Source organism: Caloenas nicobarica, chromosome 2, assembly GCF_036013445.1.
Source record: "Caloenas nicobarica isolate bCalNic1 chromosome 2, bCalNic1.hap1, whole genome shotgun sequence".
Taxonomy (NCBI): Eukaryota; Metazoa; Chordata; class Aves; order Columbiformes; family Columbidae; genus Caloenas; species Caloenas nicobarica.
This window is the reverse complement of record NC_088246.1, coordinates 39,663,418-39,683,743: the sequence shown is the minus strand read 5'-3', so window position 1 is coordinate 39,683,743 and position 20,326 is coordinate 39,663,418. Positions and strand designations below refer to the sequence as shown.

The 20,326-nt window shown below is 36.1% G+C and overlaps 1 protein-coding gene across 1 annotated transcript in view; it reads right to left on the bottom strand.

The window, feature by feature from the left end:
• Positions 1-20,326, bottom strand: part of KCNH8 (potassium voltage-gated channel subfamily H member 8) — a 189,685-nt gene that overhangs the window by 8,368 nt on the left and 160,991 nt on the right. Inside the window, exons 12-15 of the mRNA XM_065628355.1 lie at positions 10,392-10,430; positions 8,309-8,661; positions 4,290-4,396; positions 3,457-3,533 (exon numbers count right to left, since the gene is read on the bottom strand). Coding sequence (XP_065484427.1) covers positions 3,457-3,533; positions 4,290-4,396; positions 8,309-8,661; positions 10,392-10,430 — 576 coding nt within the window. The remainder of the gene's footprint in view (positions 1-3,456; positions 3,534-4,289; positions 4,397-8,308; positions 8,662-10,391; positions 10,431-20,326) is intronic.

Below are 20,326 nucleotides of genomic sequence, written 5' to 3'. Positions count from 1 at the left end.
AGATTTACCTCTGGGGTAACTTATCTCTGGGGTAACTTCGTTTTGCTTTGCTAGCAACAGACTGTATTGAATGTCTGAATGGGAAGATGCATGTCTTTGTTCCCCCAACGAAGAGCTGAAATGTTTTTAAGCTAACTAGTGAACTGTTGTAACACAATTGCCTTTCATGAAAGCAGTTATTTTTGCATTTGTTGATAGACTCCACAAAAAATGTATTAATGATAGTGTTTGCTGCTGTTGGCTACTTATGACCTGTTTTCTCATATTTTCTTTTTCAGGAGGAGGCTGCATGTCTTAATAAAGAAATTCGTTTCTAACTCTGCCAGTATTTTAACCACTGCTGTCTCCTGCAGCATCAGTCATAATCTTCCTTTAATGGTCATCACTGAGTGATGGAATGATGAAAGCACCGGGTTTACTAGTGTTGTTCAATACTTAATGTAACAACAAAAAACAGCTAGTGTATTCCAGCAAGGCTACTCACAGGCTCATCTGGGTAAGTACCAAGTCAGTACTGTCAATTCAGAAACTCCAGATGGGGCATGTTCAAATACATGTAGAATACCAATTAAGCAGCTTTATAGTCATGAAGTTTTTCTAGTGTAAATTTTGATCCATGGAAGGACTTGGAGGATACCCATCTGTCTCTGCGATTGGAGCTCAGTGTTACCTATGAAATCTAAATCCATACCAGTTTAGAATTGTTCCTCATGCCTTTTTTTTTTCTCAGCCAATATTTGTCCATATTGTATGCCCATGCATTGTCACATTGAATTGAGAATTCTCAAGTATTTAAATGTTTCTATGTTTAAGACCCTTGCTTAGTCAGAATGCATAATGCTGTTTTCTTTCCTAGGGGACTTTTTAGACCGAAAACAAAATATGATCTTGGAAAGCAGAGAATACTCCTTCCACGTACTGCAAGACACCAACAACAGTCTTCGTTTAGGCATGTCTATATTAGCGTAGATGTATTCTATGTAATGTACTCTATACAGCATGGAGTAAATTGATCTTGGAGATACTGTGAAGATTAATATAAATGTTCCTTTAGGTTCCTAGACTAACTCTGTTGTCATTTCCAGAGTGTAGGGTTTTCCATAATCATTCGCATAGTCTTATGTAGCTCTATAATCTTCTATAAGTTCTTGGAGGTTCTGTAATCAGAGAAAGGTATCTTTCTCTGCTATGACTAAACAGTAAGTACAACTACTCTCAGGATTTTTCAACATTATTGTGTTATTTGTATCTCCTGGTTGCATTATTATTAATGTTATTTTATCACTAGCAAGACTACATGTAAATCAAATCAAATCAATGTTGTCCAAAGATGTCTAAACCTATCAAACCTTGTTTGGCTTCCAGTTTTAGTACTCAGCATTCTGTGTTGGTGCATGCCCGTCAGCTACACAGTGTGAAAACAAATTCTGTCTCGCCCACCTAGCAAGCTAGCAAGACTCCACAAGTTTCTTGAACAGTTTTTAAACCTCCAGAAATTTTCTTCCTCTTACTTACAGGACTCCTAATACCTGCTCAACAGACAGAGGCTATAGATTAACCAACTTCTGTCACACTCCTGTGGAAAGAAGAGAAAGACCTTCTGATGTGGCTTCTTTTTGTCTGACAATCTAATGGTTGACTTATTTAATCAAGAATTAGTGGTTCAAATCCATCTCTCTCCTAGGAGACATTGCAGAAGTCTTAAGAGGTAAGCACCTCTTATTTCAAGTGAAGTCTCACAGGTAGCATACTATGTAAAAAAATGGACTGATGCCCCTCCTCAATTTTTAAATAAAAGAGTGAACCATATTCAGAACAGTGAAATATTTGTCTCTGGATTTTGGGTTCTGTTTCTCTGTGTGAAAACTGTAGTGTTTTACCACATGCGGTCACATTTCCTTTTTTATGATAGTGTGAACAAGCAAGTTGCACAACATTTTGTTTAGATAGTGTTAGCAGGGAAAAATGAAGATTGTGCGTGAGGGAAATGACCTTCATCATGGTGGCTTTTTTTTTTTTTTAATTTCTTTAACCATTCTCTAACATACTGCTCTACTCCAAGATTTATTTATTGCTTTTCACTAGGAAAGGAATGACAAGCCCAGAACTACTGCAGTTGAAATATTTGGTTAATCCATGAGATGCCTGCCTTAGCACACCTGCCATCATGATGTATTTTTCAATTGCCTCTAGCAGATAGCCACATAATACATCTTTGTATTTTAAAAATACCTGTCCTCTTCAAAGTCAAATGGGATGAATCAATATGACTTGTCTGTTTCAAAAGTATTACACTGGAAATATTATTTTCTATCAGAATAGTGTTGTCAACGAACACCTTGGAGATATTTTTGAGTTCTTTGACCAAGCTTTATAAAAAACTGTCATCAATGGGGCACAAAACTTTTGTCTAAACTCTACAGTTTGACATAAAAATGAGGCTATGCATACATAGTGACTAAATAACCATGCATGGACTCTTAGCTTAGGACATTTATCTGACAAAGTTAACCTGACTCAGAATGAAAGAGGTTTACAAGCCAAATACTTCACATATGGAAATAAAGAATAACTAGATTAATAGTACACAATATAGAAAGAAAAAGAAAATAAAACTTGACATTTCTGGTAACCAAAGAGATCAGCAAAAAAGAAGTGAAACTGTGTGGTTGGACTTATTTAAACATTTCCTCATGTGGAATCATAAGAAATTGTCTCTGATCTCTTTATGTTGAAAGACAGAGTATGCTGGGAACAGATTTTTGTCTTGCGGTATAACTGTGAAGCTAAAGTCTGATGTTTTCACCTTGTTAGCTGAAGTACTGCAGTGGCTGGAAATATGAAACAGTTTAGCCAGAGAACATCTCTTCTTTAGTGTCAGATTGATAGCAGATTACATGTTTGAAGTTATTAGAAGGGAAGAATACAAAGCACCACTGAACAATATTGGCCCTGTATTCCTCAGGTCATATTGCTTAAGCAGGACTGGATGAGCTTCTGTTTAATTTTAAATAGGCACAGGTAAGGTGATCTGCAATGTTTGACATGAATCTGAACGTGACTGGATTCACATTTGCTTCAAGGAAATTCACCAAAATCATAGCATTCACCAAAACAAGAAAAGTTAGAAGAAGAGGCTTGAGGAAAGAATCAGAGGAAAGTGAGAAATAGAAGCACATACAGAAGAGGATAAATGCTAAGAAAATTAGATACACTAACTATGCTAAACTTACTTTCTTTTTAGCTCTAGCACGACACTAATTTCTATATAGCTTTCATGCAGAAAATTAATGTGGGAAAGAGTTAAAAACTCCAAACTGCCCTAAACGTAGGAACCCCATCCAGTTCTGCAAACTTGTTAATCACACATTTATCATATTCCCAAGTTATATGAGTTTTCTACAGCATTCCTTGAACCATTGTTAATAGCCTCCAACCCCCACAAAAGCTCATTACCTCATTATTAAGCCTGTTGATCTGCTGTTTGGTCTCTTCTGCTTTGATAACAAGCACGGCAGCACCAATTTCAGCCTCTGAAAGTCATTCAAATACATGTAAATGAGAGAAAAGTTGAGGACAGCATACTCATAAAAGAGAAGACATTAGAAACAGTCTGAGCTGCACTAGTTGTGCCACTTCAGCATGAGTCTACCCTTCAGCATGAGGCATGAGTCCACTGGTCTCTCCCTCTGTCTCTGTCTTTCTCTCTCTCTCATTTTTTTTTCTCCTCCCACATGGGCATGCTCTGTTCCTCTGTGGTGCCATTTTATCGATGTTTTCAGAAAGTAAATAATTTAGGATTTCCTAAAACCTCTTGCTATTAAAGGTTTTCACTCTTTCTTGTAAAAATCTAGGTACTTCCATACTCCTCAGCTTCTATAAATAACAAAAATTGAAAGTGAAGTTTGCATGTGGAACTTCTTGTGTGTGTGTGTGTGTGTGTGAGAGAGAATGTTTTTATGTTGAATTTTGTCCTTGTGTTCAGTACCTTACATGCTCAAAGGTTTGGGAGCATGAGGCTCCAGGCTGATCCTACAATACTGCTGGTAAAATCTAATACATGAAAATATAGTACATTTATCATGACTGTCTGTTAGCAGGAAAACAATAAATGGCCTTCAGGACTCTGTGGTACTTTTTTACAGTTCTAATTGTGGTACCGAAATGGTACTGAAAGTATGGGTATATGTTAAACCCATTTATGCCACTTCTGAGAATCAAAGGAACAAAGGGGATTATGTTATGAAAACTGTTTTCTCTAAAGAGTGATTTTCCCAGGCAAAACTCACCTCCAGCTGTAGGAGATAACCTGGAGTCCTGCCTAAGCTGATCAGAGCTGAAGTCAAAGGTTTGGCTTTCCTCATTATGAATTCCATCTTCAATCCCATCAACAATTCTGTTGAGAAAAATTGGAGTGATGGAGAGTTTCATAAACAGTTTCATGAACATCAGATTCATAATTATGTTGTCAAAATTACTCCTAAAGGGCACATTTTTAAGTAATGATAAACTTTGCACAACATTAAGTTTAGAGAAAAATAAAGACTATTATATTGGTATAACTTCTTGTGAGTCACTAAAGATTAAACTTATTGTTAGAGGAAAGAATGTGAGGCCAAACATAATTAACTGGAGTTTCAAAATTTTAATGACTTCTGCAGTATACCTGTATTGAATATAGTTTGCTCTTCATATATCTAGTAATCTGTTACCATTCTATCTTTTACACAAGCTAAAAATGCTTCATTATGCTTTTGTGAAGTTTAAATCTCTTTGCACATAACACTCAGACTCTTATATTAGGCTTACTTAGGCACAGCCTAAGCCTGAACATAATATATGTATTATACGAAAGCATCTCTGTAAATCACAGTTAAAAGTGCTGTTGCCACACAAATAGCTGTTCTCAAATTCAGTTAAAACTAGCTTGGGCAGAACAGTCTTGTTCGCAAACTTGATATAGGAAGATGCGTAGACCAGCCTGCAGTGTCCCAGTTACATTAGTACTGGTATTTGATCTAAATATTAGAAAAGGCATTTTTGTCATTTATTTCCACTCATGCATTGCAGTGGACCTGCAATTTGCAGTGTCAAGAAGTCTAAAGAAAAGAAAAATGAAGCATTTGATACAGTATTCAGGTTCTGCATAGAAAAAATAGAAAACTGGTATCAGATGGACAAATTCATACACATTATTAAAATATATAATTATGAATATTTTGTTTTCTCATTTACAATTGTGCTGTAAAGAGAACTGTTTTAAAACAGAGAAAAGTGATTCAGAAAACTGCCAATTGGCAGACATGGAGCATCAATTTGTTGTTTTGTCCATGCACAAGATTCAGAATTTGTCTTACAGTAGGCAGATGGGTTAAATACTAATCTGGAAAGGCTAAAGCAGACAGTTCTTGGCCTCTCTGTCAATGATGATAACTTTGTGAGATGGAAATTAAACTTTCCATCTAAAAAGGATATTCTTAAGCAAACCTCTGACTGGAAATGTTTGGAGAAGGGAAGAACAGACAACACAGAGATATCCGTGATCTATTTGGCTTCAAAGACCCACGTAACTTAGAGCCCTGTGTGCATACCATATATGTACTTGTACTTCTTGGCTCTTCACGTTGGTTTAGGGCTCTGTGTCATGTCTGAGTGTTCGTGATGCCAACTGGATGTTACTAGACTTCACTCTAATTTTAACAAGCCTCTGGGAGGACATGAGACTCGAATGTGGTGCTTGAGCCACTCTGGCCTATACTGTTATCTGCAGCTGAAAACCTGAATCTTTACTTTGTTTGAAATTTGCTATAAAACGTATTTAATGTCATCTGGCCTCACTGCTTCAAAAAGCAAATTTTAAACACTGATATCCTTTTTGTAGAGATTTTTAATTATATAAAATGTTAACATTTTAACTGTCTTTAAAGCACACAGGGGAAAACCTACTTAGACGTGACTTGGAATTTATAGACACTATATTCTTTAAAGTGTTTAAAGGTTCAGACTAAAACCAAACCATATCAGTAAAAATAGCTTGTTCTGGAGAGACACAAGCCAGGATTCTATGTGGGAAATATTTAATGGGCAAGATGCTTATTCATATACAAGGAACTGGCTGTGCAGTGACATAATCTAATGAGCTGAAAACATGAGGGGACAATAGGAGTTGGTAAGTCTCACCCCTTTCTGAATTAACCATTGTACAGCTCTGATTTTAATCTTGAAGACAGGCCTGTCCACTTCTAGAAGCCAAAAAGTCAGAGAAGATTAACATTTGACCTCTTCTGTCCACTCAATCAAAGCTAGAGTGCACTTGTCCATGTCGGTCTGAGGAGATTCAAATGCATAACTGCCTCTTTCCAGAACTGCCTTCGTTATCACTAATGTAAGCAATAGTGATTCTCCCTTTTGATGCTATTCTACTTCACAGGCAGTACCCAAAAAGTGATTGGGAAGTATCCTAGAAGTTAGGATGCTGGCTTCTATTCCTTGTGCCGGGAACTATTTAAATATTTTACCCAGTCTCTGTGCTTTATTATCTTCACTGTGGTGTACAAGGAAAGAACCTGAAGCACCATTGAAGAGTTCTGGTTGGCTTACTGTAGGGAACATCCACAACAGAACAAGTTTCTTAAGGAGACAAAATATATTCTCTTGAGAAAGTGTGGTTATACACCTCACAACCGCACTGGCTGGACATTTCAACCTGAGTCTTGCCTTCCCCTTACAAAAGTGAGGAAGCTAATTAAGGTCTTATTTTCTCTTTAATACTTAAGAAACATTTAAAGCTGATTTTAAAGTGATTTTAACTTGTCAGTTTAAATGTTCTAATAATATAAACTCGTTCTTGGAAATATGAAAGTGTTTTGGCTGGAAAACAAAGTCTGAAAACCACATATGTCTTGAGCCAATTTTCAAGCCTATTAACAGGATTATTCTGCAGTTATAAAATTATGAATGAAAATAGGAAATAATAATATATGTAACAATACTTGTTTCACATTTTTCTCTTGCAGCCTTGGGTGCCAATGTCTGGCTGCATATGTTCAGAAAAATAATGAGCAAGGTTACATTTCAACAGAAAATATGAAAGGTAGCTTTTCCCTGAATTACCACTTGTTAGGCAAATGATGATGACCTTTACTCATAGCTGCCCTGAACTAAATTCATATGAGATCTATTAAAGAAATGAGAAAATATCCACTATGCATTTCAATTTTGCTAGCCTAGAAGCTGGTTTTCCACATATCTTCCCTTGTATTGACAAAACTAAAATTGGTTTCTATCCTGCCCCTATTTGGAATGTAACTGTACCAATCAAATATATGATAAGGGCGAAGGATTTCTACATAGTCTTTCGTGTCCTTTTTATGATTGCATCCTAAGGGACATGTACCTTGACAAAGCTAAACAAATATTGTTCAAACTGTGGCTATTTCATGTTTGCAATGGCAAGTTGCTGAAACTACCACTCTGCCTCTAGTGAATAAAGGAAGCTCTTGAACGTGTAAAATACTTCATACTATAGAAACCGAAACTTGAACTGGAAGATCAACTGCTACAGCTCCTCATATGTGAGAAAAAGATTGTGATTTCTATGAAGAACTGATCCCAAACCTCTTGGTTAATAGCTAATTTTTACATTGCAGCAATTTAGAAATAACATACATAAATCACCTTACATGTAGCATGCAACTAAAAATTAAAACATTAAAAATTAGACACTAATAATACTAAAATGAACTATTATATGACTCTTGTTTATGTCAAAAGTCACAGCAAAACAGATTTCGTCAACTCCATACGTAACTTGCATTATCAGGTTTCCTTTCTGTAATCTAAAAACCCCTGTTTTCTAAAATTGCTAGGCAATATTTTTCCACTATAGTCCTCTACTCCAGTAATTTTTGTATTTGCGCAGTTATGCTGTATTATCATCTACTTGTTTTCTAAACTACTGTCTCTTTGATGGACTCAGCATATTTCACATTGCTACTGTAGGAATCCACATTATTGTGTACAGACAAATGGTACCATAAAGCGAGGCTATCAAAATAGTCATTGTCATGATTGCTCAATACTTTTCCTTTTTACTGGTAGAAATACTTTATTTCACCATAAAGTCCTAAAGTCATAATATTCTGCATAGTGTGGAATAGTTCCTACAATAAGAGGACTTTTCCTTCTCTGTAGGATAAGCAAAAGTATCAGCTATTGAAGAAACATAATTTTTTTATAGTGTTACAGTAATGATATCTTTAATAGGAGTGACATGATAGAGAAGAAAGTAACTATTGACAACTATTACCTTGGGCTCAGGTCAGGTGGACCACTGGTGGTCAGTGCTGAAAGGTGTAACTTAAGGTTTTTCTCCTTCCTTCTGGAGTAGTAATGGAGCTCCGTTTCATGTTTGGTTCTTGAGGGGTTTGAACTGCAAGCACGGATAGGTGAATGAAAGGGCACTGTTCCTGAGGCCAACTGCTTCAAGTTTCTCCCTAGGTGGCTTTTGCTTCCAGCCTTCTTCTGCTGAGAGCAATTTGTGCTTCTTGTATGGATTGGTGAAAGGGTGCTGCTCTCTTCTTCTCCCTCCTCATCCTCATCTTCATCTTCCACAATTAAAGGGAGTCTCTTCTTTATGTTTCCGTTTCCCTTGAGCTCTGTCTAAAATAGCAGATAATGTGTACTAGCGTAAGATTCAGAGCCTGACATTGCAGAAACACAATTTCTTCTGATGTTTATCCTGGAACAAACCTGGATCTAGCACAGCTTTCATTTCTTATTAGAGACAGCTCTTTTGGAACTCTTTCATAGCTTCCCTCCTCAAGTACGGCTATATGTGCATATGTGAGAAAAATACAAACTAAAAAAGGTCACTAGCGACGTAGCCAGTGAGCTCACTGCAATATGTTTTGTTACCAGGAGTATATGACTGGTTCTTACAAGCCGTATGCCATATGTAGAATTGAATAGATTAATCTTGCTTTACTGAGGCATTATTTCTTTTGAATTTTATAATCTCAGACTCCTGGTGGACCAAGGGAAAGAACTGAGGCTGGTAATTCATATAATTCCACATTTTCATATGGAACTATCTATAATGTATAAATAGCATTTACACCGGTTCAGCTCAAGTGGGATTGTCCTCTGTATCCTTCTTGGTTGTTGTAACTGAGGACACTGCTGGGGTAGTAGGTAGATTTTTCAGTTTATACAAACTCCTGTTAATGCACCAGTGGTGTGGCAGTGTCAAATTCAGAATGGAGTCATTGAAAGCTACATCTATGTTTGTTTTGAAAAAATGCAACTTGAATGCTTGATGTTGGAACCAAGGCAATTTAGAAGCAACATAGACTGGGGTTCTGTGCTTTATGTACTAATTAAAGCACAGTCTAAGAGAGCAATGTATGTTTGTTATAGTTTCATGGGAGCAAAATACACTGGTCATGAGTGCTGAGATATGCCAACATAGAGGTCTTGTCAGGAACAGGCCATAACTCAAAAATAGTTCCATTTAATCCCATGGTACAACTTACTGTATGCATTGGTAGAAGGTGAATAGACTAAGGCAGAATGAGGTTTTAGGTCAAATTAACAAACTCCACACATCTCAGTGAGGAGTACAGACAAATGCAACTTCATGGTTTCAGAAAAGGTTGCTATTTTTGTTTTCTAGGGTACTCCTCTTAATCAAGCTTGATTAGGGCACTGTTAACTTGAGACAGGAAACCTCAGATAGGCTTGTATAGCCAAATTTCCCACATTCAGGCCAAGTAAGATTGGCTGGGTGGAAATGCAGATTTGGGGAACTGATCCAAATGTTCTAAGCCCCCAGTACTATCTGTCTAAATGTATTGCAGCATGAGTTCAATTTTGCTGTGTGTTACAGCATACTTCCATTGAGTGAATGCTTTTCTCTTAGTACACATTGACAGATTTAGTGAACTGGATCCTTTCCCTCTGAGATGTACGAAAAGCTGAGAATTTAAAACAGTGGCAAAAGACTTGTCTATATAAAATACAACATCCGTGTTGTCAACCCTAATAGTCACATGAAGGCTGTCACAATGACCAAATTGTACAGGACTTGGCACTGATGCAGCCTGTACTCCACAGATAATCAACATTACCCATATTCAGAATTTTGGCTTGAGTAACCACGTATTTAAAATGCAGGTGCTATAGTAGGATGTCCAAATCTGGCACCTGGAAGGAAAGATCATAAACTGTTACTCATAAAATGGACAGTGGCAGAACAATCTGCAGGATATTATTTGAAGTCCTGTTCTGAAACCATGGAAGTCAGTTGGACTTTTTTCCAGCTTTACTCTGGCCATAACTGTGTACATGTTTTGAAGCTGAGCTTGGCATATTTAAAAATGTGACTAACATACCTGAGATAGCGTAGACTTGTTTGATAATTTTGATATTACCTGAAAAACAAAACAAAACCAAAAAAGTAGCAAATATGTGCATTTGCACAGTATTGGCTTCCAAGAGCACACAAACATCTAAAGCAAAATATTTATGGTGATATGAGAAAAGAATCTCATGATAGAACAGCTGTATTAAATTAAATGGTGACATAGCACTGAACTAAGGACACTCCTTAGAAACAGGTGCTCTGAGAAAAACAGCAACAACAACAACAAAAACCACAACCAAAAAACCTCCCCAAAATCCCCACCAAAAACTGAAACATTTTATTTCTATTAAAAAAGATAGTTCCTGCAAAAATAACATTTTACTTTAATAAAAAGTTGGGTCAAAGCTTCAGCCCAGTGAGCAAATGTAGGTGAGTGAATGTATGCCTAGTAGGTTTCAGTGTTGGTTTGATGGAATCCCATGAAGGAGCAGTGCTCTGCCTTTCTCTTTGTAGCTTTAGCTCCTGTGCCAGCCTAGTCCTTACATGCAGGTGATTTAACTGTAGCATCTTTGAGGCATTTTCAAAGGCAGTGATGGGACTGAAGCAAGTAGGACTAATATAATCCTGAGAGAGGTACATTCCTGTTCAAGGCCATGATATTTTCCTTTCTTGGATTAAATAGAAAGTAAAACAAAAGAAAAGGAAGAAGAAAAAAATCATACAAGCTTAATGTGTAACTACCTCTAATAAAATCCACTGGAACTGCTGAATAATATCTGTCATGAACATTCTGTTGTATACTTGAATGTCCACATCTTGACCACAGGCAAGTCTCTGACAGCCTACATGCTGTATTTATAGGAAAATTTTAGTCCGACAGGTAGAATTTTCAGAAATTATTTTCAGCTTTCTCATACATCAAGATAAAAAGTGCTTAACACGTGTCAATTGTAAATTTGTAGCATCAGGGATTTTTTTTCTCCAACTCCAGGTAGAGTTAAGCCTTTCTGGAAGTCATTGGGACTTCCTTGTTTGTTTGATAAAAGTCTTTAGAACTCCTAAATACACAAATTCTAGGCACGGATTTGGATCTTTTTTTGTTTGTTTTTTTTTTTTTCTTTTTTTTTTTTCTTCTTCACAAGCCTTTCAGGTTAACCAGAAAACTTTTGTAGTTGCTCATAAAACTGAGGGTACTAGTAGTGGTATAATAAACGAATACACAATATTTAAGTCTGTGTAAGCAGAAATCCTACTCCACAACAGCCAAGCAAGTAGCAGGTGTATGAATAGATTTAGCAATAACACATAACTGCCAAACAGAACAACTGCAATAATTAGGCTACGTAAATAAAATAACTGCTGTGTTCTTCCTGAATTAGGTAAAGTACTCAATGATATTAACAGGGGATGAGATCCCAGATATTGAAATCTCCCAGCTTGCACTGTAACTATGCTGAATGAAGAAACACTGTCTCCTTCAAGATTCAGGACAACAGGAAACTGGTAATGTACTAAAATATGACAGTCAGAATTAGGAAGTACTAGTGACCCACTTTGCACGTACGTTTAGTAAGATTAAGTTACAATAATGCTCAGAATTGTGGGGCATCAGTTTGCTTGGCTTCTAGGCACAGGTGCAGTATGGATTTTAAATGGCACCCTTAATTAAAACTCCAAGCCAATCCCAATCATACACAGCTTCACAAAAAAAGATCTTAGAAAGCATGAATTTGCCCGCTCAAGGCCTTAGAAGTGACTTGTCATTGTAGTTTGTAATGTGGGTCAAGATTTCTCCTCATTTTTTTTTTTCTCCTTCTCCTGAGCACATGTGTTAAACATGATTGTACATTTTGAAAACAGAGACAAACAAATCATTATGTGGGTGTCTACTAGATGTCCTGGTGGCATTTCCTACAGCCCTGCTGGGGTCTTTCAGCTGGGCTGGGCTTTCAGCTCTGTGACCAGTTGGTAGCACTGTCCCCTGGCTGCAGGATCTCTCTGCTGCCCATCAACCCAGCAGCCACAGCCACTCATCCATCCTCCTCCGCTCTCTGTGTTACCTTTGCTGGTTGCTGCAGCAGGGACAAACTGGCTGCAGAGGAAATGGAGTCATTGGCAGCACTTTGTTGCCTTATGACCTTACCAAGAGAATAGTAAAGGGGTTTTTGAAGGCGGGTTGTTTTTTGCAGGGAGGGGAAGCAGTGTACTAGGGAGGAAGGGTGGCAGTAAAGGACAGATAGGAACAGGGAGCATATGATGTGAGAAAATACTCATCAGACCTTCTTCTTCTGTTTCCCCAAACTGGCCCCTTTAAACCCACTGGGGATAATTTCAGTCTGGGTAAATTGATATCTTAAGATAAAATCTGGATTTCAGTCTGGGTAAATTGATATCTTAAGATAAAATCTGGACCTATAAACTACCTTGTCCATCACACAGGACCCATAGTACAGAATGTTGTAATTGCTTCTGTATTAATACACTGTAGCCATATTTATTTGTTGTAACTTTGAACATTGTATCTTGCACACATAAAATGGGGTCTAGACTTTATGGCTTGGTAGTTGAAAGCTGGTAAAATAAACTATAATTTGTGACCACAGAGAATTCTCAAGAGTTTTGCTTTGAAATTTCCTGCAGCAACTCCTCTCTCTCTCCCTGCAAAAATACCAGTCTCAAAGAGAAAAGGAAAGGTGAACAAGAACATGGACAAAGCTTCATTTCTGTTAAAATGCAGTATCAGAGTAAATAATTATGAGGTGCTCTTCTGGTTTCTGATCTGCTAAAACCTTTTATTTAGGGCAACATACTGGTGTAGCCTTCTATAAAACACCTTTTTTTTTCCCTATGTAAAAAGAGCGTGCATGCAAAATAGCTCACATGCTAGTCTTTTAAAAATAAGTAGAACTCCTGAAAGATACGGGCTACTGAAGGAAAAACATAGGTATTTCCCCTCCTATGCATTAGGAAAACACCAAAAAGACTGATGTTAGCATGACTTATGTGAAATACTGTCAAAGCTCAAATCAATTTTTAATTTCAATCCTGGTATCTCTTTCTCTCGTGAAACTAGCTATTAAATTTAATTTCACAAGACAAAACAATAATAGATCATGTACCAAAACCAGAATCATATCAAATTCTTCCATGTATGTAACCTCAAACCTATAATCTTCCAATCATTTAATATATTAATATATAGAGCTTAAAAATTCAGTAAACTTTATTATTACTTATTACAAGTACAAAAAGAACATTTCACCATCTGAAAATGCTAGTGATTTGCTAGCTAAAGCCAGTGATCTGAAGATTTTTCCAGGATCAAGAGACAGTAGTCTTTAATAGGAGAATCTCTACCAGGAATTGTGGCCAAAGGCGGCAATTAGCTGTACAATAATTCAAGATGAATAAAACCCTCAAAAGAGAAATACAGAGATGCAGCTAAATTTGAGCTTAATACATTGAATATCCAGGTAAGCAACTTTCTATTTTTGGGCTCAAAAGAATGTTACCAGCTTTTGCTGGCTTGATTCCTGTTGCCTTCATGGGAAGTAGGAACAAAAATAGAAACATAATTCTGATGATTTTTGTGTAAGTCTTGGGTCCTCAAATATATGAATAATTTTTTGTGTCTGGAGAGTCAAATGGATAAAATACACTTTCAGGAAAGGATTTGAAATCAAACTAGAATATTAATGTTCTTATTCAGAATTTGGAATAGTGTATGGAAAAATACAATTCATGCCATATGTTCTATTCTTTGTAAATTTACCATATGGTAATGGAAAAAATACAAGCACATAACAAGGGATTACTGTACTGCTGAAAAGCTTAATGCCTTACATGTGTTCAGGCCTCAGTTTTCCATAATCAGGAAATTTTTCAATGAAATATCGCAAATCCTTTAAATCACAAAGGATTCAATCACTCACAAAGAATTTCTCAGGTTAGATATAATTGTTTTATATCTACATTTAAGGAGCAATTTACCCCAGCCCCCCTGCCCTTTTAAATTATTTAATTATTTTTAAAAGACTTTCTGTAGTTCATCGGCTTATTCCTGTATTTTTCCATGTTTATTCTTATCTCTTCTCCTGGTTTTGTGAATTAGCAGCTGAAGTTTAACAGCTGGTCTGTCACCGGTATTTTTTCCTAGATGACCAATAACTGTGAATTGCTGTGAACTTTGCAATGTTAAGTCATTTTCCTACATCATTCCTATCTTTTGAGAAAATGATTACAGCCTGCGAAGTTAAAGAAAAGTGTTCAGTAACTGGCTGTTTGTGGTCAGCTTTGGATAAGTTTTTTTGCAAATGAATACTATCTTGGATTCAAATTTTTCACACGAGCTTTTTTATTTGGTATTAAAACTTTTCATATATTTCTTTAAAACCTGGATGTTAATTTCACAGAATTAATCAGCACAAGCTTGTAATTATACTTTGATTGTTGCATTAACAATACAAGATCTATTGCATTTCATGTTAAAAAGTTGTCACGGAAACAAAAACTAACCTCTCTGTCAGTTGCTCCAAATCAGAATCAAATAAACGGTAAATGTGGGTGGTAGAATTTGTAATTTTTACTTCTATATTCTTACCCCCCTCTCCCCCACTCCAAAACAGGAGAAGAAAATAGGGTCCCAGGCTGCTTTGAACATACATCTTTCATAGCAAACCTGTGCCAACAAGAATTAAAAAAATTAAAGACCCTGTCAATAAGGTCAAAAGAAGACAAAAGGAGGAATTGTTAAAATAGACAATAGACCTGGCACTGATTGTACATTGCTCTGGCAGGTTGCATTTTTGGAAAAGCTAGTAGATTAACACAGATAAAAAATGTAGTGGAGAAAACTTTACTATTCCTACAGTTTGATTGTAGTCATATAGAAATTTGCATAATATTAATAGAAATTACAATACACGCTAACAGCTTTCAAAGCAATAAAACTTGCCTGCTTAACTTTGTAGAATTCAACTTTGAGTTGCTTTCACACAGACTCATAAATGTTTGCAGGACTGGCCCTGCACATTACTATCCAATTAGGCTCCTCAACTCAAGGCTATGGGTACTATGGAAGAGTTGCTTTTAAGTTTGCATTATTAGATTTATCTTTAAATGAAACTTCATACTATTTTTTTAGTAAATGTGTATATGTAACTTGAGAGAGGCCGTTGAAAAGAAAAGAGGAACTTGAAAAATATTCTCTCAATGAATTTTATTACTTGCATTGCCAAGGATCCCCAATGTTGCCCTGATGTTTTGCTGGCACTCAGAGGCCAAATCCATGGTACTAAGTGTTAATAAGAAGTGTCTCACTGAAGACAGCAACATATCTGTGGAGAATTTTTAAGAAAGTCCAGTTTTGTTTGACTTTCAAGGTATACCTTACTAAGCAGAATGCAGAGACAGGCATAATTGATTTCCCTTTTTTTTTTTCTTTCTCAATAATGAATATTTTGCTTTTTCAGTGGCAACTTGATCAGTATATTAACCTCTAGTCAATTCTCCCAAAAGGCAAAAAAGTGCAAATTGAACACACATCTGCCCCATAGATATATTCAGAGTTAAAACTTTGGGAAAGACAGCAGATGTACTGGAAAAGAAATTCACATGATTTCACCTCAAGGCAAGAAACCATGTCCTGGCATGTGAAGATATCAGCAGAAGTATAAACCTTGTTAAGTAAGAGAGCCATCATAATTTCTGTACACTGAGATGCAACTTGTGTTTTCTATATACATATAACACAGAAAAGCTGAGCTCGTAGCTTTTTGGAGCTCTTGTCAGCTTTGTTAATCAAGAAGTTCTGCATAGGTTAGAAACCAAGGCAACATGGACAATCAATAAGTGAATATAGTGTGATTATCAATGGACCCTGTCCCTGAACACTTCCTATCCATGCAGTACTGTACTGTATATCCTGTATCTATATCTCTGTAACTACAATCATGTTGTTATTTATCACAGCATTGAAAAAGTGATCTTTACCATTTAAGCCAGTCTGACATGCCCATTACATCTCAAGGTAGTCTGTGCTATCAGAATGAATGTTATAGAAAAATTGTGGTATTATAATTTCCTTCATAAATAAGTTTAACAGAAGAATAAAAGGACAGGTTACTGTAAGAATGCTTCTAAATTTAAGGCCACTATCTGGTCATTGCTATATCAATGCAAAATAAAAGCAATTCTGATAAAAAAAAAATCCACCTTCTAAATTAATACCATTTTAAGATGTATTAGGATTAATTTTATTTCCATTTTTCCAGTGTAGAGAAAAAGATATAATATTAATATTGTAAAAGTTATATTATCATGTTTCCTAAGGCACAAAGAAGGATATTGGAAAAGGTTATCATCTAGCATCCCTGTGTAATTAAAATAGAAATATAGTTATATTCCAAGGCAATACTCTCTCAAAGCCATGAGCTTTTCCTGACTAAAATTCAGTTTGACACAGTGTTTTATACCCTCCTCATACCATGGTCTGAAAACATCAATAAGCTGCTTTGCTAGCCTGGATTTTTTTTTTTTAAACATGTAACCCCCTAGTTAAGCTTTATAATCTGATGCAGAATGCAATAATCCCAGGAAGTGAAATGAATGAGAATAGAGAGTGTTCAGAATGACTCAAGAGCTAAAATTAGAAGTAATTTTTTTCACTTATTTAAACGTTTTAATTCTAGTTATAATGAAAATTATTTGTGAAGAAAGTGCTAAGGTCCAAATGTGAAAATCCTAACTACATATATGCATTGAATAGTCTTGATATAAATAACATGTAACTAATAATTGTACTTCCTGTCTCTTAACACATTAATAAAAGTAAAAAAAAAATTACCACAGAGGTAGGAATTTTGGAATGGCTCACATATATGTAACATATTCCCAGACAAAACTAAATGGGTTATTTTCCTCTCCTTCCCTTTGGCCTCTTCTACATCTTGTGGGATTCATCCTTACAGCCAATTTAGGTGTAAAATGAAAAAGACTTGTAAAAATACAAGAATTTATGAGAGAGAAATGATTAATTGCAAAGATGACATAATTGCATGAATAAGTTGTGGTGGGATGAATCTTCTAACTGGAACATGACCACAAATCAAAAGAATAAACTATTAGAGAGACAAAAACCCAAACATTATAGGTTGCTGTGTGTTTTTTTTCAAAAATGTTAGAATGACTGGAGGGTACAGAAATGAAAAAGGAGTCTACCAGAAAAAATATTCTTCAGCTAAAGATACTAGGAAAGCAGATGAAAAGGCCACCAAACCTGCAAGAGAAAAGGCATAGCAGCCTGTCCTTTTTGAATTACATGTTTCTGTATTGCATTATTTCTCAACGGTGTACCATATTGAAGGATATATTAAAAACATGATAGTGAGATTATTATCTTGAGGGGTACTGGGTGAACTGGTGGCTCAGGGGAACCACACATCATGCTCATCAACGACTGCAAGGAAACCAGCTTTATGAGTCAGCAGACAAGAAGGAATGAAACCTGACTCGCACCATAGCTCCAGGTCAGCCCCGCTGCTATGCCGAGTGCAGCAGGTAATTGCCAGGTTGAGGGGGTGGAGGAAGGATTTACTGTAACACTGCACAGGGAGGATGATATTGCAGCAGAATCAATTGTCTGAAACTGGCATCTGCCTAAAATAGCCAAAGACCCAGCAAAACCACGCTGAGTGTCATGAATACATCAATACATAGGAGAGTTGTGAAATACCTTGCAGACGGCTAGATGACAAAGCTTTTTCCCAAACAGCTTCTCATTCATTTAAAATCAGAAATTAAATGTAAAACAGGTGAAAGAACTGCTCTGTTTTTTTTTGGCAGTGATCATGCCCTTCTACAGCTGCACAATCCTGGTACTTGTTCCATAGAAATACAGGAGTTGAGCTGTGTAAATGATGTACGAGTGCTCCCTTGTTCAGCAATAGGGTAATTTATTTTGGGAAGATGAAGAGGGAGAGAGGGAAGAAGGAAAAAAAATTCCAGATGGTCCCAAAAGCATGAACGAAAAATGTTCATAGCTTGTAAAATGTGAAAGAGCACTGAGCAATATTTCACAGTAGCACTGATTGCAGACTAGTCCATGCACAGAGGCAGGTAAGAGACCTACTCCTGTGAACACATCAGAACTCGCCTCTCAAAGTTAATTATATGTTCACACTTTTAAAATTATTTTAGTTTTCGATAGTATGAGGAGCACCTTCATTCCTATACTATAATTGCTGGAAAGATCAGAAATTGGCAGACTCCATCTCATTCCCAAAGAAGCACAAAAAAGAAGTGTTAATATGGTGACCGGCAGGCAGAAAGCAGTGGATGGACAGCCATCGGTCACTTAGGGTCTCTAACAGAACAACGGGAAATTGTCTGTCTTGCTGCCAATCTCTCAAAGACAATAGAGAAAGATAATAAACAGGAATTTAAGGTAGTGGTTGTTTTTTTGTTTGTTTGTTTCCCCTCCCCCCGAATAAACATGCGTATAAAGTATTAGACTTCTTTTGCTTTAGGTGATTTATTCACTTCTATATTCTACCTGTGGTAATAATTCTTGTATAGAAACACAAAAAATGCCATTTGACTGGTCTCTTGTTTTGCACCTACTCTGCCATAGACAATAAACATCAGTGAGTTACACCTGCAGTAATAGCAGGTGTTCTGCCAGACAAACTATTGACAAAAAGTGGTGCTTAACTGCATGTGTTTGTTTAAAAATGGCATGTTTTCCTCAAAGCTACCCGAGCTTTGAGGGCTTTTAAACTTCTCTAGGGTAAGCCACTTCTTTCTACACAGCTACTGGATAATGGGGCAAACCCCTTTTCTCTATTAAAAAGGTGAATGGAATTATTCAGGAAATCTATGGAAATTATTTATGATGAAAAACATTTTGCAACCTATGATTGCCGTGTAGTGTACAGGACGAGCTATGGTGTAGGCTGGGGTGGAAGAATTGTGACTGTGTCAGCGTAGTAAGATTTTATTTGGAAATTATTTTTTTAATGCATAGGTTTTATTATAAACACATAGGTAATACCCAAGAAATAGGAATTTTTTTTTTTGGCTCTGAAAATTAGACATATCAGTAAGTAATTATGTGACTGAAGTTTCTATCAGGTTTTTCTTATCTTACAATGCTTGCCAAAATTGAAAGCAACTTTTTTTTTTAAAAAAGCTTATTTTTTCCTTAGTACCTCTAGAATTACAAATAGGAGAACTTTGATTTGTTTCTTTAAAGCAAAATACTATTTACTATGCAGAAAATAAAGATACACTAAAAAAATCAGAAATGTCATGCTGTTTCCATTGCTGATTCATAATAGATAATCAACTATGTAACAGGTAGAATTATTTCTGAGTTATTATTATACTGGAATGCAGCATTCATAAATTCAACAGACTCATATTAGAATTTCTAGAAAATGCATGCCTAAAGAGGCAAGAATGAATGCCAAATACAAAATCTATTTGCTGAAAAAGTGTCTAGACAGACATTCACCTGAATTTTGTGCTTGCATTCAAAATATTTTTGCTTTTTTTTTTCCTACAGAAGTAATACCGTCAGTTGGCACAAATAAATATAAAAGTCTAGAAATAAATAAATTAAAAAGAAATAAGTTGGAGTTAAATATATGTTGTTAAAATACTTAATGCTTAGCTGGAATGAAGCAGAAAACAGCATATTTTAGATTAGAATTTGAAACCATTTTTCTTCCCAAGATGTGCCCTCTGTTGCTTGCTCCAGAGCTTAGAGCTGTTTTCACCTTTAAGAACAATTGGTTTGGCCAGTTTTCAGGTTTTCTGGTAGAAAATGAGGAGCATCCCTTGTAATTTGTTTGGTATTGCTAGTAGCAACCTGAGCTTTATTATATTAAAAATATCACGCGACTGAATCATTAAAATTTAATAAATTCTAAACACCAGCCTCTCTCCAAAGGACAAGAATTAAGC